This window comes from Aotus nancymaae, unplaced genomic scaffold (assembly GCF_030222135.1).
Source record: "Aotus nancymaae isolate 86718 unplaced genomic scaffold, 86718_ANA_hifiasm-v0.15.2.pri h1tg000046l, whole genome shotgun sequence".
Classification (NCBI taxonomy): Eukaryota; Metazoa; Chordata; class Mammalia; order Primates; family Aotidae; genus Aotus; species Aotus nancymaae.
The window spans coordinates 13,959,068-13,984,804 of record NW_026988460.1 but is presented as its reverse complement, the minus strand read 5'-3'; the positions used below and the strand labels follow the sequence as shown (position 1 = coordinate 13,984,804).

Here is a 25,737-nt window from a genome sequence, read left to right as displayed (position 1 = left end):
ACAGTAGCCCCAGCTGAGCTCCTAGCAAAGGACCAGCACCAACTGCCACTTTCATACAAGAGGCCATGCTGTTCTAAGACCAGTCAACCCACTGATGGTTACAGACCAGCCAGGATCACACAGAGCAAAAGAACCACCCAGCTGAGCCCAAGATCACAGAATCATGCCAGGAACCAAAATGGCCATTGCTTTAGGCTATTAAATTTTCAGGTGGTTACTTACTCAGTGACAGATAACTATAGGTGGAGGTGGGAGGAACAAGAAATATAGGATATTTTATTGTGGGTTTTGTCCAGCTCTGGAGCTCTGCTCTATAACGGGGATAATGCAGGTCCGGCATACCTCACAGGCCAACGGAGAGACTCAAATGAGATATTTTGGATGAAAGGACTTCCTAAGCAGTAAATTGCCAAACAAGATGAAACCGTATACTAGTCATATTTGTCTTTGCTACTGAGCTCTGATCTCTGCAGTCATGAACCCATCCCCAATCCTCTTATGCACCTGCCTTTGGAGATGACAATTATTGACCTTATAAGAAGGAGCCAAGTCAGCCTGCTTCCTAAAGCACCTGACCTCCTACCTCAGATCACCCTGAAGAATGAAGCCATGAGGAAAGGTAGTGAGGAATTTGGGGTGCCAGCCTGCCCCAGGTCAAATCTTGGCTTTGCTACTTTGTGTGTATGATTTGGGGTAAATTCCTTAATTCTTCTGAGTTTTGGTTTCCTCCTCTAAAAAGGGATAATCATGGCACTTTACTTCATAGGGAGGTTGTGAAGATTAAATGAAATGATACATAGAAAGCCCTTATGCATAATTCTTGGCACAGAGTAAGCACTTAATAAATGTTGGTTGTCATCATCATCATGTTTTTTTACTTTTTTAATTTCTAAAATTATCATACAACTAAATTACTTTTTTTCGGCCTACCGCTATATGATTTTTCACACACATGCAGATTCCCGTGACTACTCCTGAAAGCAGAACGCACAGTGGTTCCAACGCCTCTGTGCTCTTCCTTTACAGTAAAATTCTCCCCTCCTGCCTAGCCCCGGCAAATGCTGATCTGTTCTCCATCGTAAGAATTCTGCCCTTTCAAAATGTCATAGAAATGGAACCACAAAGTAAGTCACCTTTTAAGACTGATGTTTTTCACTCAGCATAATTCTTCTGAGAGACATCCAATGTCTTGTGCTCATCAATATATTCCTTTTAATTGTTGACTACTATTCCATTGTATAGATGCACGGTGGTTGGTTTAATCACTATTATTTTTAATAATTATTTTCACAAGCCAGGAAAGATTTCAGAAATAGGAACAGCTAACCAGTGCCACTGGGCTCTAAGACTCCTTGGGGTAAAATATCGAATGATTGTTGAAATGTACTGACTCAGAGGTGCAGGGAGGCTGAGTCCGTTTACACCTCACACACGCTAGACATGGAAACAGAAGTCCAGGGACAATTTCCCTCACCTCACACAAAACTGCACTTGAAAGCAGGTCTCATCCTTCTTCTCCATTTGAAACATGTTTGGAATCCTGAGGGGAGGTGCTACTAAACATAAGGGCTCTTTTGCAGGTCTATCCTCAGACAGGTAATACAGTTGTCCCTCCATATCTGTGAAAGTCTGGTTCCAGGACCTCTGCTGACACCAAAATCGAAGGATGCTCAAGTCCCTTATATAAAATGGTGTAGTATTTACCTATAACCTAGGCACATCCTCGTGTATACTTTAAATTACCTCTAGATTACTTATAATGCCTAACACAGTGTAAACGTACTATGGTTTGTCTAATCACAGTAATTTTTAATAATTACTTCCAGAAGCCAGGGAAGACTTCAGAAATGGAACCAGCTGACCATCACCACTAGGTTCTAAGACTTCCTGGGGGAAAATATCTAATGATCACTGAAATGACCTGCTTCAAAGCTGCAGCAAATCTGGGAGTCCATTTATGCCTTGTACTTGACAGACATGGGAACGGAAACCCAGGGATAGTAAAGAGTTGTTAATGCTGCATTAAAAAAATATATGTATTATTTTTTTACTGTTGTATTCTTATTTTTATTGCTTTTTCCTCTAAACATTTTATTTCATTATCTTTTTGAGACAGAATCTTGTGCTGTCGCCCAGGCTAGAGTGCAGTGGCACAATCTTAGGGCGCTGTAACCTCTCCCTTCTGGGTTCAAGCAATTCTGGTGCCTCAGCCTCCTGAGTAGCCGCAATCATACCCAGCTAATTTTTGTATTTTTTGTAGAACTGGGGTTTTGCCATGTTGGCCAGGCTGGCCTCAAGTGCTCTGCTGGCCTCAAGTGATCCCCTGGCCTCAAGTGATCCACCCGCCTCAGCCTCCCCAAGCGCTGGGATTATAGGTGTGAGCCACTGCGCCTGGCCTCCTTTAAATATCTTAAATCTGCAGCTGGTTGAATCCACAGACGCAGAACTGACAAACACAGAGGGCTGACTGTATACATTTCTGGAACCATGTAGGCCTGCCTGCTTCCCTGCAATTCCCCTTTCTACCACTTGTCATCAGGAAACATGGATCTCAAGAGGACTACCTGACCACAGACCCATTTCCCTTCCTGGGACCCTCCACAGTACAATGAACAGGAAGTGACCATGCTCTACCAGCTCTGGCCAGAACCCCCCGTGTCTTCAGTGGAGCACAGCATCTCAGCAATCATTCATTGCTGCCCTGTGGTCTCAGCCCAAGTCAGGCTCACTTCCCAGCTGGCCACTTACTACTCTGAACCAGCTTCTCAACAGCAAGACGAAACTCTGAATCACTTCCCCTGTCATTATTTGTGGATTCCCAATAATGGAGTCCTCTAGGGTCTGAACAATGAAATCTAGAATTTCTGGAGTGCTGTGATTCCCAGTGAGCTTATCCTTAAGGCAAGACTGGATTTTCACACAACATCCAAAAGGAGAAAGACAAGAGTCAACATTTTTGCAAAGAAGGGATTGAGCATCCAGGGAGATCCAAACTCCTCAACTGTAGAGACAATGGTATCCCCCTTTCCTGCAGCTGTAGCATCCAGCTTGGGGGCCTGGCTGACCCATGGTAGGGGCTCAATCGATTATAATGGGGATGGTGGTGAGGGAGCCAGTCCCCAAAGGTGGTCCCCAACAATTCCCTCTCTCTTTTTATACACATGCCCTCCTCACAACAAGAGGTGGAGTTTTTCTTCCCACCTTTGAAACAGGGCTGGCCTCGGGTCTGGCTCTGACCAATAGACTGTGGTAGAAGTGACATTCTAGGAATTCTAAACGCAGGCTTTGAAAAGGCTAGTAGCTTCTACCTCCTGCTTCTTGAAACACTGCTTCTCAGAACCCAGTCACCATGTTCTAAGAAGCCCAAACCACATGGAGAACCAAGGCACTCCAGACAGTAGCCCCAGCTGAGCTCCTAGCAAAGGACCAGCACCAACTGCCACTTTCATACAAGAGGCCATGCTGTTCTAAGACCAGTCAACCCACTGATGGTTACAGACCAGCCAGGATCACACAGAGCAAAAGAACCACCCAGCTGAGCCCAAGATCACAGAATCATGCCAGGAACCAAAATGGCCATTGCTTTAGGCTATTAAATTTTCAGGTGGTTACTTACTCAGTGACAGATAACTATAGGTGGAGGTGGGAGGAACAAGAAATATAGGATATTTTATTGTGGGTTTTGTCCAGCTCTGGAGCTCTGCTCTATAACGGGGATAATGCAGGTCCGGCATACCTCACAGGCCAACGGAGAGACTCAAATGAGATATTTTGGATGAAAGGACTTCCTAAGCAGTAAATTGCCAAACAAGATGAAACCGTATACTAGTCATATTTGTCTTTGCTACTGAGCTCTGATCTCTGCAGTCATGAACCCATCCCCAATCCTCTTATGCACCTGCCTTTGGAGATGACAATTATTGACCTTATAAGAAGGAGCCAAGTCAGCCTGCTTCCTAAAGCACCTGACCTCCTACCTCAGATCACCCTGAAGAATGAAGCCATGAGGAAAGGTAGTGAGGAATTTGGGGTGCCAGCCTGCCCCAGGTCAAATCTTGGCTTTGCTACTTTGTGTGTATGATTTGGGGTAAATTCCTTAATTCTTCTGAGTTTTGGTTTCCTCCTCTAAAAAGGGATAATCATGGCACTTTACTTCATAGGGAGGTTGTGAAGATTAAATGAAATGATACATAGAAAGCCCTTATGCATAATTCTTGGCACAGAGTAAGCACTTAATAAATGTTGGTTGTCATCATCATCATGTTTTTTTACTTTTTTAATTTCTAAAATTATCATACAACTAAATTACTTTTTTTCGGCCTACCGCTATATGATTTTTCACACACATGCAGATTCCCGTGACTACTCCTGAAAGCAGAACGCACAGTGGTTCCAACGCCTCTGTGCTCTTCCTTTACAGTAAAATTCTCCCCTCCTGCCTAGCCCCGGCAAATGCTGATCTGTTCTCCATCGTAAGAATTCTGCCCTTTCAAAATGTCATAGAAATGGAACCACAAAGTAAGTCACCTTTTAAGACTGATGTTTTTCACTCAGCATAATTCTTCTGAGAGACATCCAATGTCTTGTGCTCATCAATATATTCCTTTTAATTGTTGACTACTATTCCATTGTATAGATGCACGGTGGTTGGTTTAATCACTATTATTTTTAATAATTATTTTCACAAGCCAGGAAAGATTTCAGAAATAGGAACAGCTAACCAGTGCCACTGGGCTCTAAGACTCCTTGGGGTAAAATATCGAATGATTGTTGAAATGTACTGACTCAGAGGTGCAGGGAGGCTGAGTCCGTTTACACCTCACACACGCTAGACATGGAAACAGAAGTCCAGGGACAATTTCCCTCACCTCACACAAAACTGCACTTGAAAGCAGGTCTCATCCTTCTTCTCCATTTGAAACATGTTTGGAATCCTGAGGGGAGGTGCTACTAAACATAAGGGCTCTTTTGCAGGTCTATCCTCAGACAGGTAATACAGTTGTCCCTCCATATCTGTGAAAGTCTGGTTCCAGGACCTCTGCTGACACCAAAATCGAAGGATGCTCAAGTCCCTTATATAAAATGGTGTAGTATTTACCTATAACCTAGGCACATCCTCGTGTATACTTTAAATTACCTCTAGATTACTTATAATGCCTAACACAGTGTAAACGTACTATGGTTTGTCTAATCACAGTAATTTTTAATAATTACTTCCAGAAGCCAGGGAAGACTTCAGAAATGGAACCAGCTGACCATCACCACTAGGTTCTAAGACTTCCTGGGGGAAAATATCTAATGATCACTGAAATGACCTGCTTCAAAGCTGCAGCAAATCTGGGAGTCCATTTATGCCTTGTACTTGACAGACATGGGAACGGAAACCCAGGGATAGTAAAGAGTTGTTAATGCTGCATTAAAAAAATATATGTATTATTTTTTTACTGTTGTATTCTTATTTTTATTGCTTTTTCCTCTAAACATTTTATTTCATTATCTTTTTGAGACAGAATCTTGTGCTGTCGCCCAGGCTAGAGTGCAGTGGCACAATCTTAGGGCGCTGTAACCTCTCCCTTCTGGGTTCAAGCAATTCTGGTGCCTCAGCCTCCTGAGTAGCCGCAATCATACCCAGCTAATTTTTGTATTTTTTGTAGAACTGGGGTTTTGCCATGTTGGCCAGGCTGGCCTCAAGTGCTCTGCTGGCCTCAAGTGATCCCCTGGCCTCAAGTGATCCACCCGCCTCAGCCTCCCCAAGCGCTGGGATTATAGGTGTGAGCCACTGCGCCTGGCCTCCTTTAAATATCTTAAATCTGCAGCTGGTTGAATCCACAGACGCAGAACTGACAAACACAGAGGGCTGACTGTATACATTTCTGGAACCATGTAGGCCTGCCTGCTTCCCTGCAATTCCCCTTTCTACCACTTGTCATCAGGAAACATGGATCTCAAGAGGACTACCTGACCACAGACCCATTTCCCTTCCTGGGACCCTCCACAGTACAATGAACAGGAAGTGACCATGCTCTACCAGCTCTGGCCAGAACCCCCCGTGTCTTCAGTGGAGCACAGCATCTCAGCAATCATTCATTGCTGCCCTGTGGTCTCAGCCCAAGTCAGGCTCACTTCCCAGCTGGCCACTTACTACTCTGAACCAGCTTCTCAACAGCAAGACGAAACTCTGAATCACTTCCCCTGTCATTATTTGTGGATTCCCAATAATGGAGTCCTCTAGGGTCTGAACAATGAAATCTAGAATTTCTGGAGTGCTGTGATTCCCAGTGAGCTTATCCTTAAGGCAAGACTGGATTTTCACACAACATCCAAAAGGAGAAAGACAAGAGTCAACATTTTTGCAAAGAAGGGATTGAGCATCCAGGGAGATCCAAACTCCTCAACTGTAGAGACAATGGTATCCCCCTTTCCTGCAGCTGTAGCATCCAGCTTGGGGGCCTGGCTGACCCATGGTAGGGGCTCAATCGATTATAATGGGGATGGTGGTGAGGGAGCCAGTCCCCAAAGGTGGTCCCCAACAATTCCCTCTCTCTTTTTATACACATGCCCTCCTCACAACAAGAGGTGGAGTTTTTCTTCCCACCTTTGAAACAGGGCTGGCCTCGGGTCTGGCTCTGACCAATAGACTGTGGTAGAAGTGACATTCTAGGAATTCTAAACGCAGGCTTTGAAAAGGCTAGTAGCTTCTACCTCCTGCTTCTTGAAACACTGCTTCTCAGAACCCAGTCACCATGTTCTAAGAAGCCCAAACCACATGGAGAACCAAGGCACTCCAGACAGTAGCCCCAGCTGAGCTCCTAGCAAAGGACCAGCACCAACTGCCACTTTCATACAAGAGGCCATGCTGTTCTAAGACCAGTCAACCCACTGATGGTTACAGACCAGCCAGGATCACACAGAGCAAAAGAACCACCCAGCTGAGCCCAAGATCACAGAATCATGCCAGGAACCAAAATGGCCATTGCTTTAGGCTATTAAATTTTCAGGTGGTTACTTACTCAGTGACAGATAACTATAGGTGGAGGTGGGAGGAACAAGAAATATAGGATATTTTATTGTGGGTTTTGTCCAGCTCTGGAGCTCTGCTCTATAACGGGGATAATGCAGGTCCGGCATACCTCACAGGCCAACGGAGAGACTCAAATGAGATATTTTGGATGAAAGGACTTCCTAAGCAGTAAATTGCCAAACAAGATGAAACCGTATACTAGTCATATTTGTCTTTGCTACTGAGCTCTGATCTCTGCAGTCATGAACCCATCCCCAATCCTCTTATGCACCTGCCTTTGGAGATGACAATTATTGACCTTATAAGAAGGAGCCAAGTCAGCCTGCTTCCTAAAGCACCTGACCTCCTACCTCAGATCACCCTGAAGAATGAAGCCATGAGGAAAGGTAGTGAGGAATTTGGGGTGCCAGCCTGCCCCAGGTCAAATCTTGGCTTTGCTACTTTGTGTGTATGATTTGGGGTAAATTCCTTAATTCTTCTGAGTTTTGGTTTCCTCCTCTAAAAAGGGATAATCATGGCACTTTACTTCATAGGGAGGTTGTGAAGATTAAATGAAATGATACATAGAAAGCCCTTATGCATAATTCTTGGCACAGAGTAAGCACTTAATAAATGTTGGTTGTCATCATCATCATGTTTTTTTACTTTTTTAATTTCTAAAATTATCATACAACTAAATTACTTTTTTTCGGCCTACCGCTATATGATTTTTCACACACATGCAGATTCCCGTGACTACTCCTGAAAGCAGAACGCACAGTGGTTCCAACGCCTCTGTGCTCTTCCTTTACAGTAAAATTCTCCCCTCCTGCCTAGCCCCGGCAAATGCTGATCTGTTCTCCATCGTAAGAATTCTGCCCTTTCAAAATGTCATAGAAATGGAACCACAAAGTAAGTCACCTTTTAAGACTGATGTTTTTCACTCAGCATAATTCTTCTGAGAGACATCCAATGTCTTGTGCTCATCAATATATTCCTTTTAATTGTTGACTACTATTCCATTGTATAGATGCACGGTGGTTGGTTTAATCACTATTATTTTTAATAATTATTTTCACAAGCCAGGAAAGATTTCAGAAATAGGAACAGCTAACCAGTGCCACTGGGCTCTAAGACTCCTTGGGGTAAAATATCGAATGATTGTTGAAATGTACTGACTCAGAGGTGCAGGGAGGCTGAGTCCGTTTACACCTCACACACGCTAGACATGGAAACAGAAGTCCAGGGACAATTTCCCTCACCTCACACAAAACTGCACTTGAAAGCAGGTCTCATCCTTCTTCTCCATTTGAAACATGTTTGGAATCCTGAGGGGAGGTGCTACTAAACATAAGGGCTCTTTTGCAGGTCTATCCTCAGACAGGTAATACAGTTGTCCCTCCATATCTGTGAAAGTCTGGTTCCAGGACCTCTGCTGACACCAAAATCGAAGGATGCTCAAGTCCCTTATATAAAATGGTGTAGTATTTACCTATAACCTAGGCACATCCTCGTGTATACTTTAAATTACCTCTAGATTACTTATAATGCCTAACACAGTGTAAACGTACTATGGTTTGTCTAATCACAGTAATTTTTAATAATTACTTCCAGAAGCCAGGGAAGACTTCAGAAATGGAACCAGCTGACCATCACCACTAGGTTCTAAGACTTCCTGGGGGAAAATATCTAATGATCACTGAAATGACCTGCTTCAAAGCTGCAGCAAATCTGGGAGTCCATTTATGCCTTGTACTTGACAGACATGGGAACGGAAACCCAGGGATAGTAAAGAGTTGTTAATGCTGCATTAAAAAAATATATGTATTATTTTTTTACTGTTGTATTCTTATTTTTATTGCTTTTTCCTCTAAACATTTTATTTCATTATCTTTTTGAGACAGAATCTTGTGCTGTCGCCCAGGCTAGAGTGCAGTGGCACAATCTTAGGGCGCTGTAACCTCTCCCTTCTGGGTTCAAGCAATTCTGGTGCCTCAGCCTCCTGAGTAGCCGCAATCATACCCAGCTAATTTTTGTATTTTTTGTAGAACTGGGGTTTTGCCATGTTGGCCAGGCTGGCCTCAAGTGCTCTGCTGGCCTCAAGTGATCCCCTGGCCTCAAGTGATCCACCCGCCTCAGCCTCCCCAAGCGCTGGGATTATAGGTGTGAGCCACTGCGCCTGGCCTCCTTTAAATATCTTAAATCTGCAGCTGGTTGAATCCACAGACGCAGAACTGACAAACACAGAGGGCTGACTGTATACATTTCTGGAACCATGTAGGCCTGCCTGCTTCCCTGCAATTCCCCTTTCTACCACTTGTCATCAGGAAACATGGATCTCAAGAGGACTACCTGACCACAGACCCATTTCCCTTCCTGGGACCCTCCACAGTACAATGAACAGGAAGTGACCATGCTCTACCAGCTCTGGCCAGAACCCCCCGTGTCTTCAGTGGAGCACAGCATCTCAGCAATCATTCATTGCTGCCCTGTGGTCTCAGCCCAAGTCAGGCTCACTTCCCAGCTGGCCACTTACTACTCTGAACCAGCTTCTCAACAGCAAGACGAAACTCTGAATCACTTCCCCTGTCATTATTTGTGGATTCCCAATAATGGAGTCCTCTAGGGTCTGAACAATGAAATCTAGAATTTCTGGAGTGCTGTGATTCCCAGTGAGCTTATCCTTAAGGCAAGACTGGATTTTCACACAACATCCAAAAGGAGAAAGACAAGAGTCAACATTTTTGCAAAGAAGGGATTGAGCATCCAGGGAGATCCAAACTCCTCAACTGTAGAGACAATGGTATCCCCCTTTCCCCCTGGGGCTTCAGGGTTCCTGTCCTTAACTGGCCCCAGACACAACCCTAGTTCCACATCATTTTCTCCAGAGAAAGAGAAGCTTGGGGCCAAGGGGCTAGAAGACATCTTCCTGGAACCATCGGCCTCCCATGAGACACAGGGTTGGACTGGGCCCCCCAGGGGTCACAGAAGCAGGGAGGAGAAAAGAGCATGTGTGTGCAGCCCCTTAGGGCAACACCCTTCCATTCTGCCATGGGCCCACAGGCCCCCACACCACCCCCGAGTACTCCTAAGAGAAAAAACCCCACTCCGCACGTGGCTGAACCCCTGTAACTCCATCGTGGCATTTCATCTGGAGCCTGGGTATATGAGTAATAAATGTGTGAAAACATGAAACTAATATTCATAATTACTTTACAAGATAAAGAACTCGAAGGAAAAACAGCTTCTGTGCGCCTGGCCGTCACCATCAGGAGTGCTCTGTGAAAAACACGGCATCTCACCAGAGCCACAGACATCATCTCCCCAGGAGCCTCAGCAATGGCAGCCCTCAGACTCCATCACCCACTGCACTTCATCGTTAGTTCTTAATTAATGGTGACTTCGTGCACCTGGTCATCCCGATGCCAAGCCCAGAGCCGACTGGGACCTCTGACTTCTCTCCCACATCTATTCAGGTGCCATTTCAGCCAATGTTTACCAAGCGTCAGTGGGTCCAGGCATAGGCCTGGTGCAGGGAGTAACAGGGTCTATGTTCATGATCTCCTGTCCCTCAACCCCACACCTTTAGTCCCAGCAAGGTTCAGATTCTCATTCCCCACTGTCCTTTCTTTTATTTGTTATTGACATATAACATAGGTACAGTAAAGCACACCAATTTTAAGCATATGGCTCACTGAGTTTTTTTTTTTCCTTTTTAAACTTTTAAAATCAGGGATATAACTGCAAGTTTGTTACATAGATAAAATTGTGTCATGGGGCTTTGTCATATAGATTATTTCACCACTCCAGTATTAAGCCTAGTGCCCATTAGTTATTTTTCCTGATCCTCTCCCTCCTCCCACCCTCCACCTTCTGAAAGGCCCCAGTGGGTGTTGTTCTCCTCTAAGTGTCCATGTGTTCTCATCATTTAGCTCCCACTTATAACTGAGAACATGCAGCATTTGGTTTTCTGTTCCTGTGCTATTCTGCTAAGGATAATGGTCTCCAGCTCCCTCCGTGTCCCAGCAAAGGACATGATCACTAAGTTTTAAACATGTGCACACTCACGTAACCACCACCCAAAGAGGCTGAATGTGTTTCCAGCACCCAGAAAGCTCTCTTGTGCCAATATGAGAAAACATCCTCTCCCAAGTTATGACCTCTTTTATCAGAGATTTAAGTTCAGGTTCTCATCAGCTCTTCCCTAACTTACTTCCAATTAACTTTTTAATTATTAAACTGCCTCCTCTGGATCCTGCTTTCCTCAGTTTGCCTGTCCTATGCTGCCAGGTGTACAGTCCTCCATTACAGCTCTGAAGCCCCCCGGAGGACTGCACTGCTCCTGCATACAAACCCCAACCCCCATCCAAGGCTTTTCACTTCTTCTACACAGCACTCCTCGGTCTGAAAGACCCAACCCCTGTTCTGGAAACCCAATTGCTGCTCTCACACCTCTGGGCCTTCTCTTCCACAGAATATGACAAAGACTCTTCATGCCCCAGGTCCATGCCCAATTTCCACCTTTCAGTTCCATGCCCATCCTTGAAAGCCCATTTCATTGAAAGACTTTCTGCACACTCCTCAGGGAGATGCTGGTTCTTCTTCCTTGGTAGTTCCCTAGCCTCACTTCTACTTCTTGGAGGGCACTAAAGGGCATCCTTGAGACATAGCTTCCTACGTGCTCATCTATGTATCCTTGTATCCTTCTCAGAGATTCAATTTCCTAAAGACTGAGATTGTGGGATTTCTCAAACTAGTAAAGCCTTAAACTTTGGGGAAGGGAAGAAATAACAACCTAGAGTTTCCAACTTCTAATTTGGCTAATAGAAAAAAAAAATCTATCATCCATAATCAACACCATTTCATTGAAGAAGGCACTGTGGCTAAAAATAAAGGCTGGAGAGATATAATCTCAGGATAAAATGGCCAGGCCTTCAAACTGAATACATTGGTTTATGACAAATTCACCACATTGTCCTCATTTTCCACACTTGACTATGCCTGGAGAAAATTCTCATAGATGAACTGGCTCCCATGTCTGAAAACCATTGCCCCGTCGCCCCTGGCATAACAACACATACACAGAAAGGGCTCAATGAGTATTCAGTTCAACTGCTCTAATCACAGGAAATCATGTGGTTCTAAGACAAGGAACATTTCAGCTCTGCTTCCATCCCAACACAGAAGCCCAGAACACAGCAGTGGCTGGGCAACATTCCAGTGATGAGAAGGACTGCAGGACTCACCCACGCTGACATGACAAAATAAAAAGCAATCCCGTGTATGACTCGTGCCCATGTGAAAACTTAGACAAGCAGTGGGCCTTGCCATTGGCCCAGGTGCCTAACTCACTGCCACAAATCCCAGCCTGGTGCAACGCATGATAATGAACTTCAAAAGTGTATATTGGGGCAAGTGGGGATTGGAAGGCGAAAGAAAGGGGCCACTATGGTTGGCTGCACAGGTTGTGCCAAGGCACAAGGGTGCTGGCTGGAGGAGCAAGCAGGGACTGAAATCTCACCTGTGATGCACCTGCCAAGCCAGACACCCTTGCCCGGGGCACAGTGACTCACAGGAAGAAACGCCCTTTTCAAAGTTGCATAAAGAACCAAGACTTCATTAACCAAGTCTCTGAATTTCAATCCAAGGCCAAGAATATGTCAGGTCAAATATATACGTCAAGGTGAATTTTATGGTATGTGGATTATATCTCAATAAAGCTTTTATCAAAATATATGTGTGTGTGTACGTGTACACAAGTCTGTACACAGATACACATCCAAAAAACATCTTATTCAGAGAGCTAACAAAGAAGGAAGAGTACATGAAGGAGGTATGAAGAATATTTAAAGGAACTGTACACAAATGTTATGTTATTTATGTATTATTAAAATTTATTCTAAGATGACTATTATGAAAGAAAAAATCATGAAAATTGTTTTTTAAGGACATCTATAAAAAGTGAACTAGAAATAGAATTTGAGTTTTTATTATTAGTTTTAAATATATATCATATCTAACTTTCAAAAAGGTATCTATTCATTTTTGACTAATATAGCCTGGCTTCTATTATTTCAAATTGGTTTGGCTTTATTAAACTTTCAGTTAAAAGGTAGAGAAATTTCTAGTAAGCAGCAGCTGCAATGTCTATAGATACATAAAAATTAAATCTTCTAAAGAGCACACACAGGCTGGGCGCGGTGGATCACGCCTGTAATCCCAGCACTTTGGGAGGCCGAGGCGGGTGGATCACGAGGTCAAGAGATCGAGAACATCCTGGTCAACATGGTGAAACCCCGTCTCTACTAAAAATACAAAAAATTAGCTGAGCATGGTGGCGCATGCCTGTAATCCCAGCTACTCAGGAGGCTGAGGCAGGAGAATTGCCTCAACCCAGGAGGTGGAGGTTGCAGTGAGCCGAGATCGCGCCATTGCACTTCAGCCTGGGTAACAAGAGCGAAACTCTGTCTCAAAAAAAAAGAGCACACACAGTTAAACTCTTCTGGTCATCTTGTGATGAGATCCCCTACAATCGTGGATAAAAACTGTAAATAAACTTCATGCAATCATTTATTCATTCAACAAACATTTATGGACTGCCCACTACATCCTAGATCTTAGGCCAACTTCCTTTGCATATTCACAGCGTTTTATCAATTTTCAAATGTAACTCGTGTTTTGGAACCGAATCTGATTTATGACCAAATGATCACAGTAGGATACCAGTAGAACTCATTTTTCAAAACAGAATTTTGTGCCCTCAGAATGAGCTGTCTCTCAAACAAGCCTTGGTACCACCCAGGCATCTGGCTCCCAGAACAGACTCTCCTCCTGCTCAGCAGGGATGCCACACCAGCAGCCAAGCTGCTTTCCTACCTGGATGGTGGTGTTGCCTCCTTCCAGAAGGGCGATGGCTAGAAGAATGCTTTCATGGAACACTCGGTCACTGGATGCATTCATGATGAGGTCGATGACTAGATTGGAAGCCCCCTCCTTGTCAAGGTGACACTGAACCTCTGCCAGGCTCATCTCACCCCTGCTCACAGAGCTGGATCCGGAACCTCCCCCTAGGAAGATGGAATATTATTTTTACTAAACACAATCAGAATGGCTAATGTTTGCTGCATACTTACTATGCACCAACACTTTATGCACTAAATGCTTTACCCATGTTCATCTCTTTTAACCCTTTTAATCCCACGAGGAAAGTACTGATTATTAACATTGAGAGATGAAGGTGCTCATCCAAGGACACTCAGCTTGTCAGCAGCAGAGAAGGTATTTGAATTTAGACAGGTAAGTCGAAAAAAGAATGATACATTTCCAGCAAGGGACCTAAAGCCAGCCAGCAAAGACTCTCCCTTACATAAAATACAATGACTTGCAGCAGAATTAAGAACTGGTTTAAGAAACAAACCAAAGTCAAACACTTCTTAGAACACTCTCAAGGAAGCTTAGCCTATGATGATCACTTTAGCCCTCTTTTTAACAAGCCCACTGTAACCCCCAACTCATCCTTTTATGTAACTTATCTGTTCATGCACTCATTCAGCAAATATTGGCTCACAGCTTGGCATGGAGCCAAGAGCTGGGGATGGAGGAGTGAACAAAACAAAGTCCCCCTTCTCACTGCGCTTCAGAGGAGATGAGTATACCTAAGAAGACAGGACCTATGCCATTTAGAATGGATTCTGACTGTGTTTGGAAGGTACATATGTAAGGACTTGCCTTGCTTTACTACTGGAAATAACTAAAACATGAACGCACACAGAGAAATAGGCTGATCAACTTCAGAAAGCAGAAAATTGTCTATCTGTCCTTTCGTGCAGAACTCAATTCCACCGTCACCTCCTTTATGCTGCTGGCCCTTGACTTGTCCTTATGTCTATAGCACAAGGTAGAAATTGGGTTGCACATCTTCTCTGCCACAGTTTCTTAGGGCAGAGTCTGTCCTGCATTCCCAAATCCTTGTCATGATGCCTCCCCAAGGGCTTCACAAAACTGTTAAATGACCTCACTGCAGAAAGTAAAGAGAATGGTTTTGAGAGATTACGTGAGGAATTTCTGCATCGATTTTTGGATTTGAAAGTCCCAGTTCCCATCTCTGGGATGCCATGAGAACTGCATCTTCACTGAAGCCTGCATAGCACCATGAACTATGCTTCCGGTTTTCATCCAGTGAGAAAGCCAAGCTTCCTTCTTAGCATTTGCTAGGACAAATTTACTGAATACTGAGTATCTTTGTGCTATGCATGGAACCCACCAAGGATCTGAAGCTGCCCCACAGTCATCACCATAAGACAAGAAATCAGACAACTCACATTTGTGCTTTGAGCACTGAGCTACCGGCTCGCCTAAAAACATAAGCCAGATAGATCCACCTTTGGGTTCCATGTTTTTGTATCTTTTACCTGTAATTGTGCTTAAACTGATTTAAAGTAAGCACTTCTGTACACGGATTTTTTTTGTAAACTTCCACAGGAGTTTGTGGATGTATACAACATGGGCATTAGAATTAGAATTAGATATACCAGGTTGAAATTACAGACCAGCCATTAACAAGCTTCCATTTCATCCGTGGACCTGGGATAGACTGTACCTATCATATAATGAGTAACTGGGAGGTGAAAATGAGATAAAGAATGTGAAGTACTTAGGAAAGCCCCTGGCACTCAGCAGATGCATAACAAATGGCAGCTTTCACTATCCTGAGCGCCAATATCCTCATCATTTTATGGGAAGACAGGAGTCCTAATAACCATGGGACAAACTGTAATAAAATCAAATCCCTCAAATCATTCAAATATCACCAAGATAGTCACTGCATGGGAAGGAGGAGCAAAAGGCTTAGCCAATATTTAGTTGCAGGGAAATGCTAGTTTGCAGGAAAATACGTTTAGAAATCAATTCGATGGGCCGGGCGCGGTGGCTCAAGCCTGTAATCCCAGCACTTTGGGAGGCCGAGGCGGGTGGATCACGAGGTCGAGAGATCGAGACCATCCTGGTCAACATTGTGAAACCCCGTCTCTATTAATTCAAAAAAATTAACTGGGCACGGTGGCGCGTGCCTGTAATCCCAGCTACTCAGGAGGCTGAGGCAGGAGAATTGCCTGAACCCAGGAGGCGGAGGTTGCGGTGAGCCGAGATCGCGCCATTGCACTCCAGCCTGGGTAACAAGAGCGAGACTCCGTCTCAAAAAAAAAAAAAAAAAAAAAAAAAAAGAAATCAATTCGATGGTAGACCACAAGACAAAACAAGTTGCTAAAAAATACACGTGCAACACAAATTCATCTGTTGTTAGCGTTTCAACCTGTTAGGTGGAAACATGCAGCTATCATAGGACACACTTGATTCACACATGAAGCAAATGACACCACGAAGCCTACCTCCTCCCCCGGGCTTGCTGGGTCCTCCTGGTGACAGCGGGCCATTGCCAAAACTGGTAAGGCTCTCTCTTCTTCCAGAAGGTCTGATGTTTCCATAGTAACGGTTGACCAAAATTTGCCTGAGTGCCTCACCCTTAATTCAAACAGGATAATAAAATGAGGTTCTGCATTTAATGCAGAATGACAAATATTCAAAACACACAGGGGTACTGTTATAATTGGCTGAGTTTCACTTGGCGAAAAAATAATTAATAGAAGCATTTAGGAACTCTGAAGTTAACTTCAGTATTTTCTCAGAAAACCGTTTGTTTTTTTTTTAAAAGGTAGCAATCTAGAATACTGACTGAAGTACCCTCCCACATGATGATAAGACAGAACAGTAATTTTGAAGGACAACTCACAATAACAAACAAAAATCCCTTTGAGGTAAGTTGATAAAATTAAGACAAATTGAAAATGTTTATGGGTCAGCTTCCACACTGCAATATAAAAATGTTATTTCAAGCACAAGGTTTATTCCTAAGGTCTGAAAAAATATTAAGATATCAGAGTAATAGAGTAAGATGATACAATAAGCCAAAAGTAAGCCTTTCTTACAGAAACAGTCCAGGGGCCAAAGGATTAAAAAAAAAAGACAAAAACAACAACAAAAACCTCGTGATGCTATAGGAAATAAATTAGTGGCATGAGTGGCAGATATCAAATATATCAAAAACAAGCAACATAGATAAAATGGCATTTTGTCTAGAATTTACTTTAAAACAATATGGAAGAGAAAGGAAGCAGCGAGGATATCAGTGAGACAAGAGTGGGCATGAGTTGACAGCTGCCGCTGAAGTGGAATTATGAACGAGGGTTTTCAAAACCTTTCTGACTCCTTTTGTGTATATTTCAACCTTTTTGTAATAACATTTAAAATATACATAAATATCAAAGAGTCCTGAACAGGGATATAATAACTCTTTGTAATTACTCTAAGCAAAAACAAAACAAAAAAAACCATAAAACTTAGATTTGTTCAGTAATATTGGGGGATACTGGCAAGCCAGTAACCAGAGGCAGGATGCATTCTACATTCTCAGCTCTACACTTTCAGCCGTGCTCTTAAGCGGCCCGAAGATCACCTCCTAATCTGAAGGTTCTAAAAGTCAAAGGTTGTATACATTTTCCCTGGACTCTTTTCCAGAATCGAAGAAGCAAGGCATGGAGTTCCTCTGGTGCACCATCAAGAGAGGTAAGGAAGAAGAAATCTAGATGAGAGGAAAGGTGTTGAAATCTAGCAGGTCTCTAAAATAGAGACTAAAGGGTTCTTTTGAAGAGACCTGCAACTGAACCATAAGTCTATAGAACTTAAAAAGATTTGTTAATAAGCTCTGAGAATAGGTCTGGAGATTTCAAGTAAGGCATTTGCAAAACAAGATGGGAGGGAGCAGACTGAAGGTGGGGGGCCAGGGCGGGGTGGGGGGTGTTGGTGGGGGGACCTGGGAAATGGGAGGTGCCCTGGGAGAAGTGAGGGACCAAGGAAGAAAGAAGACAGGCAGGAAACTCTTGGCTCCTGTCAATCAACAAAATCGCTGAAAGTCCCAGAAAGGGTTTATCTACTCTGTTAATTCATGCTGCTAGTTAAAGATTCCAGGGACAGATTGGGATGGGATAAACAGGGGAGACGGGAGGAGACTGATTTTTAAATGAATGCGCAGAAAACAAAAAAATCCCAAATTTCCTCTCTCCATTCCACCCACAAATATGTCTCTCTTCATAGTTCGGCAAAGGAGGGTAACTTCTATCAGCTCATGAAACTCATTTCCCACTAGACGGACTGTAAATTCAAAATTCCAAGAGTGCTTCAAATGGGTAAGTTACTTGTAATATTTTAAGTACTTTTAAAATAAATTGCTCACAGGTAGGGAAAAGAGTTTCAGTGCAGGATTCTTTAATGACTCAGAAGACCCCATTCCGATATAAAGATATAACCTTACTGGTATTCCAGTCTCAAGCACTAGTACAAACACATCATCACTCTCTGGAGAAGTCACTGGGAACAAACACAGTGATTTAAAAGGCTGATTTCATAGAGAAGCACAAGATTTAAAGCTACATTCAAGAAAGCCTACCAAGAAAGAACTGAGGGAAAGAAAAGGTTGCCTCCATGTTGAATATGATAGATTAAATATGATTTCCCTTTTTAAATATCATAATGCATCCATTTGATTTTCTTTCAAGACGACACAGACTTTGAACTCCAGCAACAGGAGTGACTGGCAGTTGACCATCCTAAGTCTCTAACTGGATCCCCTATGGCACTGTGAAAACATTGAGCGCTAGATGGCTGGGCTGAGACCTGTAAGCTGCAGCCAGGGAAGACAGCCAATGTAGCCATCACAACAGGAATCTGAAAGAGCATAGGGTTGAGTGGTCAAGTCAAAGGCAGTATGGCTGTGACCAGTAAACAAACACACATCCCTTAAGGAGGTCTCAACTGGAGCCTGTGCACCACAATTCCACTCGGAGCTAGAGTGACTTGCTTGGATTTTCAACTTCTGGTGGTGGTGTTTTTTCCCCTCTCCTCATGGTTTTGAGGCTGAACAGCAAGACCCTGGTCAGTCTGCAATCAAGCAAGTAGGAGGTAATGAAAGGAGCACGTGGATGCCAGGAACAGGAACTCCACATTTATGCAGCCTGGATGCCAAACTCAAGTTACAAAGGGATCTCACATTACCATTTTGTCTCTCCTTCAACAGAAAAACCCTAGCAGTTACCATAGCAACTGATGCATCAAATGGTACATTTTCCCCCATAAGAGAATATCATGAAATGTGCTCATTCTGGGAAAAAAAAAAACAACAACAACCACATTCCACCCCACAAACTTTTTTTTTTGCTCTTAATTATAAGGTTTTTTGGCACATATTCATCTCACCTTCTCTACACACACACACACACACACTCTCTCTCTCTCTCTCTCTCTCTCAAACTGCAAGAAAGAAAAAATCAGAGAGCAAGTTAAAAAAATAACAGATGAGATTAATTCCTTTTTTGAAAGAATAAAGATTGAGAATTATAGGTAAGAGGGGACAGAAAGAGAAATGGATAAGAATTATTAAAAGTTATGCAAATTCCTAGTGTGAAAACTTGGGTTCAAGGAAAATTCTGTTTTTCTGAGCCAGTGGTTTGAGAAAAATTAAAATCTGCAGAGAAAAGCCTTCCTAATCATCTTGATATAAATTACTCAACAGCACTAAGCTGTTCACAATGTACCAGGCTGAGACATCTGATTGCGGAGAAGGAAAAAAAAAATGACTTCCCAAATAACGTCACTTCTTCAGCTTTAACATTTGGCTGTGCAACCCTTTTTAAAAATAATAGCAGTTTTTTTCCAGCAGTTTACACCTACAGTATGCAAACAAATATCAGATGTTTGTCTCAGTCAGAAATTCCACACACATTATTACGTAAGACTGAGAAAAGAAAAAGTCATTTGTAATAAGTGTCACATTAAAACAATGAAAATTGGTAGAGTAGTGATGTGGAGTAATGAAACCAAGCTCCTCCCTGGTCACTCTATCAACATGAGTTTCACTTGTATCAACTGAACTAAATAAGCAAATGAACTGTGTGGGAAGAGAGCCAGCGATGAACAAGGCACTAAGGAGTTAACATGGCCACACGCAAAGGAGAGAGAACTGACCTTTCAGTTTCCCAGGTTCCAGCCACTTAAAAACCATGTGCTTCAGGCACGATCACCCTCTCATGTGAGCTGTGAGCCTCTCACACCTTAGTCAGCATGAGGGCAGAGCCTAGATTTTAAAATATCTTCCTTCTACTCTTGTCTACAAAACCACCTCAATGTTTCAATCCACAAGGTAACTACAAGTTAATATCCCTTATCATATTCCAGCCACTGTGCAAAGTACTTCATGTGCACAGCTCAGTGTCCTAAGGTATAAGGACTGTTGTCACCCCCATTTTACAGCAGAAGAAACTGAGGCACAAGGAGGTTAATTTGCTCAAAATCGCCACATCGAGTGCCTGGCAAAAACAAACAAACAAAAAACGCAAAAAACGCAAACTTGAACCTGTTTCGAATCACTAAGTTCAGGGGCATAGGCAGCATTCAATACCAAGTCCCTTGAGAGCTTAGGACATGAGGGACAGCTGTGTGCCTTTGCCAGCTACTCCTAAGACCTGAGATAATTCTAAAGAGCAGGCAAGGATGGGAAATATAAGAATGCAATGGGCCTTGAGCCATGAAATGCAGGAGATAAAGGAGACTGGAGAACGCTATAGCATCATGTCCTGAATTCTGCTGAAATGCCAACTTCCTGGAGCTATTCTCTGGTCCTAGTGTGAAAAATCACAAATTTATGTCTCTATCAGAGAAAGAAAACAAAAGGGATTTGGGATGCAGTGGGACTGGGCAGGGGCCTGGGCATGAGCAGAGTAAAGGTGCATCGGGCTACCCATTTATCTCAGGCATCAATTCTCCAAGACAGGGGGCAGGTAGGGATGGTTAATGGGTACAAAAATAGTTAGAAAGAATGAATAAGACCTGCTATTTCATGGCACAATAGGGTGAATATAATCAACAATAACTTAATTATACATTTTAAAGAAACATAAAAATTGTACTTGGATTGGAGCTCAAAGGATAAATACTCGAGAGGATGGATACCCCATTCTCCATGGGTTGTATTTCACATTGCGTGCCTGTATCAAAACATCTCATGTACCTCATAAATACATACCCCTACTATGTACCCACAAAAATAAAAGAAAAATTATCTAAGACACCGATGACCACAGTTCCAAGACAGTCTTCATAATGACAGGTCATTTTCAAACTCCATCACCTTAGACAAGATGTTGAACTTCCCAGAGTCTCAATTTCCCACTTGTGAAAGGGGGATGAAGTCTGTGTCACCAGGACATCTGGTTATTTTCCCAAAAATGGGCAACATGAAAATCAGTGCTGTCAGCATGCTCATGGAGGTACACAATCTTCTAGAAATGGTTTGGCAAGGCACAATCAGCACCTTCAGAACGTTATCTACCCCTTGGCCAAGGAATTCCTCTTCTAGGAATTTATTCAAAGATGCACACAGTCATTCATTTCCTCATCAAAGGAAAAAAATGATGAACCACCTGTTAATTTGGAGAACTTCAGGCAGCTGTTAACTTTCAAAGATTTTTCAAAACAAATACTCAGATACAGTAATACAATGCAAAACAGGATACAAAATTTGTATACTTAGAATAATCCCAACGATAATGCAAACGTGCCTGTGTCTGCTGGCACACGTGCTCACGTGTATAAAAACGTGGGTAGAAGGAAATATGAAAATATTAGTGGGGCTGGGCATGGTGGCACACATCTGTAATCCCAGATCTCTGGGAGGCCAAGGCAAGAGGATCACTTGAGCCCAGGAGTTTGAGACCAGCCTGGGAACCATAGCAAGACTCTGTCTCTACAAAAATAAAAAATAAAAGGAAATTTGGCAGGCGTGGTGCCTATAGTCCCAGCTACTTGGGAGGCTGAGGCAGGAAGATCTCTTGAGCCCAGGAGGTTGAGGCTGCAGTGAGCCGAGATCGCACCACTACATTCCAGCGTGAGCAACAGAGTGATATTGTCTCTAAAAAAAAAAAAACCACCCCAAATAACAAAAACATTAGTGGCTCTTGTGGCTAGGTAATATAATTATAAACTTTTTTCCATTATTCGTCAGTCAATACAGAACTTTTTTTTTTTTTTTTTTTTTTAAAGATTTCACCTAAATAGAAAGCCCACACAGAAAAGAAAAAGGGACATGAAAAGCTTGGTCGTGATTTGGAGGCCAGCTGGTTGCAGTGCTCTGATCAGGTAGATGATAGGTGGAACCACTATTTAGTTTCATTTACATACATGGCTGTGATTGCTCGAGTCAATTATTGCTTTAACGATATCAACAACAAAAGCTGTCTGTCAATCACAGTGTGTGTGTGGCTGATGAAGGTGTTATGGTCACTGATCATTAGCTCCCAATACCCAAGACTCAAGACTACGTACCCTTTTATGGTCTTCCAGCTGCCGCAGGGGTGGACTTGGTTCAAGCTCCTGCTAGGCATGCAGAAATTCCATTTTAATTACAACACTAAGGAGACACTACCATCTGCAGCATCAGTCACATATAAAATACACTGAGAGTTCATATAGAGACAAGAGTTACCCAAAAGGAGAATAAGTCTGGTTTTCTGTTTTCCCCCCCAAAAACTCATGCTTGATTACTTTAGATGCTGCTTAATGATTGTCCCATACCCCCAACCCTAGTGCACTGTTTAAAATGGGCAGACATATAACTTTTTGGCCAACATAATTTATTGCAAAGATCATGAAAAGGAAGTTCTATATTATATGCTGTGACATTAACCCATAAGGGGCTGTAATGCAAGACTCAATCAGGCAGGTCCTTATGATTCACACATGCATCATTGCACAGCACATGCATAAGGACAAGAAGACACACACCTCTGAGCAGACACAGACATGGGACCACGGCTCTCCCCACCCCACAAATACACAAGTCTTGTAACCAAAACTGTTAACACAATGAGGAGCTCTGATTAGGATACGGGACACTGATCATTAGAAAACATCCACACAGCAACTTAGCTATTCGATCATTTCTTCATGCTTCAATTTTAAGACCCTCAATAGACTTCTTCCAAATGAAGTACACTTCATTCTAGCCTGAACTACTGTGATTTTAGAATAGTTTCCGAAATTAAATTTTGATACTTGGAAATATGTCCCCCCAAAAAGCTTCTCTATGATCTCACACACCTTAGTAAATGTTAGTCCCTCATTTAGTGAGTTTAGTTAGCAGCGAGAAGGATAGATTTTTTTTTTTTTTCTTAACTGCATCGTAGGCCGGGTGCAGAGGCTCACACCTGTCACCCCAGCACTTTCAGAGGCTGAGGCGGGCAGATCACCTGGGGTCAGGTGTTTGAGACCAGACCGGCCAACATGGTGAAATTCTGTCCCTACTAAAAATACAAAACTTGGCCGAGCGTTGTCACACATGCCTGTAATCCCAGCCACTCGGGAGGCTGAGGCAGGAGAATCATTTGAACCCAGGAGGCAGAGGTTGCAGTAAGCCGAGGTTGCACCACTGTGCTTCAACCTGGGTGACAGCAAGACCTTGCCTCAAAAAATAAAAACATTTTAAAAAGTGCATCGTAAAATTACAAGTTTATTAGCAGCTTTTTCTACAATTATAAATATTTTTTATTATTCATTTATAATAACTTCAAAACTGCCTCATCTCTGCACAGAACCCAAAGTCAATTTTATATAACAGCAGAAAGGTCTTAACATCCTCACAAGTCTTAACTAAACATCTCACAATTAAGATGGTTCTGAGTGAGAACTTTCAAAGAGCCACATCCTGGCACCTGGAGGATGCTCAGTTTGGATCCAGCCCCTCAGGACTTTCTATACTGAGAGCCACATCTGCGAGAGCAATGATCTGTTCCCAGCCAGCCTAGAGACCTCCCTCCTACACCTACCACCTGGATAGACATTTTCTCACAACAATTCAAACACCCAACCAGGACAAGTGAGAGAAACCCATATTTGCTGGCGCTGGTGCTACAAATATAGGGGGCAACACACCTCAGTGGCGTTCTCAGAATCCGGAGCTTGAGGAAGCTAGTTGGGAGTAAAACGAAGCACATTAGTCATGGCGCTTGCATCCTGTGGGCCACAGAGTAGTCCAGAGACGAACACTCAAGGACAAAACACGGGAGGAAGGATGGGAGATGAGGCAACCCTGCCGGATCACCTGCTGAAGCGGGCTTCAGCAATCAAGGAGACCAGATACCTTCAAATCAAACTGAATGTGGTTGTGCTGGAGGAGACAATTGGCCTGTGAGATGGGGGAACACATTTAAAGTAAGAAAGAAAAAAAAAAAAGTCTACTGCTAACCAAGAAGGAATTGTGCTTTAAAACAATGCAAGTGAAAGAAAGACACAGCACATCCGTGTCTCGGTCCACAAAGACAGGGAAAGAAAGCAAAAGTGTGCCTGTCCGTGGAGGCTCTCAGGGGAGCAGAGGCACTGATGACAGCAGGGGCTCAAGGCCTGGGAAAGTGCCACATGCCACATGTCTCCTGTGGGTTTAAGCTTTCTCCTGTGTCTCTCTGCTCTCCGTATCTGTCCTGTGGCAGGGAAGAAGACCTAGGCTCCAGCTTGGGCTTAAGGGATGCAGCCTCCCTGCTCCAGCGTCTGTGGGAGAAGCAGCATCTCGTGCACTCAGAGTTAGTTTGGAGATGAGTTTCCCACCCCATGCACTTCCCCTGGGGGCTTCATGGTCTGGGTTTCCTGGCCCTGTCCCAGCTATGCCACACAGATACCACCCTCCCCCACTTGATTTCATAATTTCCAACCCATGGATGAGCAACAAAAGGATGCCTCCAAACAACATGCAGGTGAGGGGGAAGGAGCGATAGGGCATGCAGGGGCTACACAAAGGTGTGCCTAGAGAAAAGTCCACCACTCTATTTGCAGACAGTGCCATGAATCTGCCCTCCAAAAGGACATGTGCCTGGAGCAGAGGAGAGATATCAGCTGGAACTGCCAGATCCCACCTGGGCATCCTGGGAACAAAGTCACATGCCAGCGGCGTGACTGGTGCAAGGTGTAGTGTGAGGCCACGGGACGAACCCAAGGCTCACGCTGCAACTGTGTGACCTTGGCCTCTAACAGAGCTCCAGCACACTCATCTCAGGACCAGAAGGTGGCTGTCAGGTGGCAGGCCAGGGCTGGTGCTGACAGCATGAGAGGAGTGACACTGTGAAATCTGGTGGTGTCTCCGTCCAGCTCAACACTACCCCTTTGATAGTTTGATCCCCAAGAGGAAAAAAAAAGCCTCTTAATATAGGGCTGCTATATTATGTAATGTAATGATTTCTGTCTTTTTTCTATTTCCCAATAGAGAAAATGAAAGAACGACCCAGGGGATTAAACTACTTCAGCAAAGACAACAAGGGTTGCTCACTCAATTCTGGACAGCAGACCTTTCATGCATGAGTCCAACTCCATCAATCAAAGAGAGAAAACTCCCCTCTGAAGCATGCAGCCTCCTGTTCGGGGTGGGGAGGGACAGTGCTGGTGGTAGGAAGGACTTGAGTGTGGAAGGAAAGTAAAAGCAGAGCACAGGTAAAGGTATTTTCAAAATGATAGAAATATCACAATCCAAGAACACATTTTTACCTCTACCCTTACATTCTGTATGCTAAAGAATTAAACTATGTAAACATTTTTGCTATCTTCCCTTAGTGCAAAAAAACATATGAGAAAAAGCAGAATTAAAGCAA

The 25,737-nt window shown here is 43.4% G+C and overlaps 1 protein-coding gene across 1 annotated transcript in view; it reads right to left on the bottom strand.

Annotated features, from left to right (window-relative positions):
* The window catches only part of ITPR1 (inositol 1,4,5-trisphosphate receptor type 1), a 362,730-nt gene that overhangs the window by 106,905 nt on the left and 230,088 nt on the right, over positions 1 to 25,737 (bottom strand). The window contains exons 41-44 of the mRNA XM_064361952.1: positions 24,035 to 24,070; positions 22,430 to 22,477; positions 16,387 to 16,519; positions 13,877 to 14,067 (exon numbers count right to left, since the gene is read on the bottom strand). Coding sequence (XP_064218022.1) covers positions 13,877 to 14,067; positions 16,387 to 16,519; positions 22,430 to 22,477; positions 24,035 to 24,070 — 408 coding nt within the window. The remainder of the gene's footprint in view (positions 1 to 13,876; positions 14,068 to 16,386; positions 16,520 to 22,429; positions 22,478 to 24,034; positions 24,071 to 25,737) is intronic.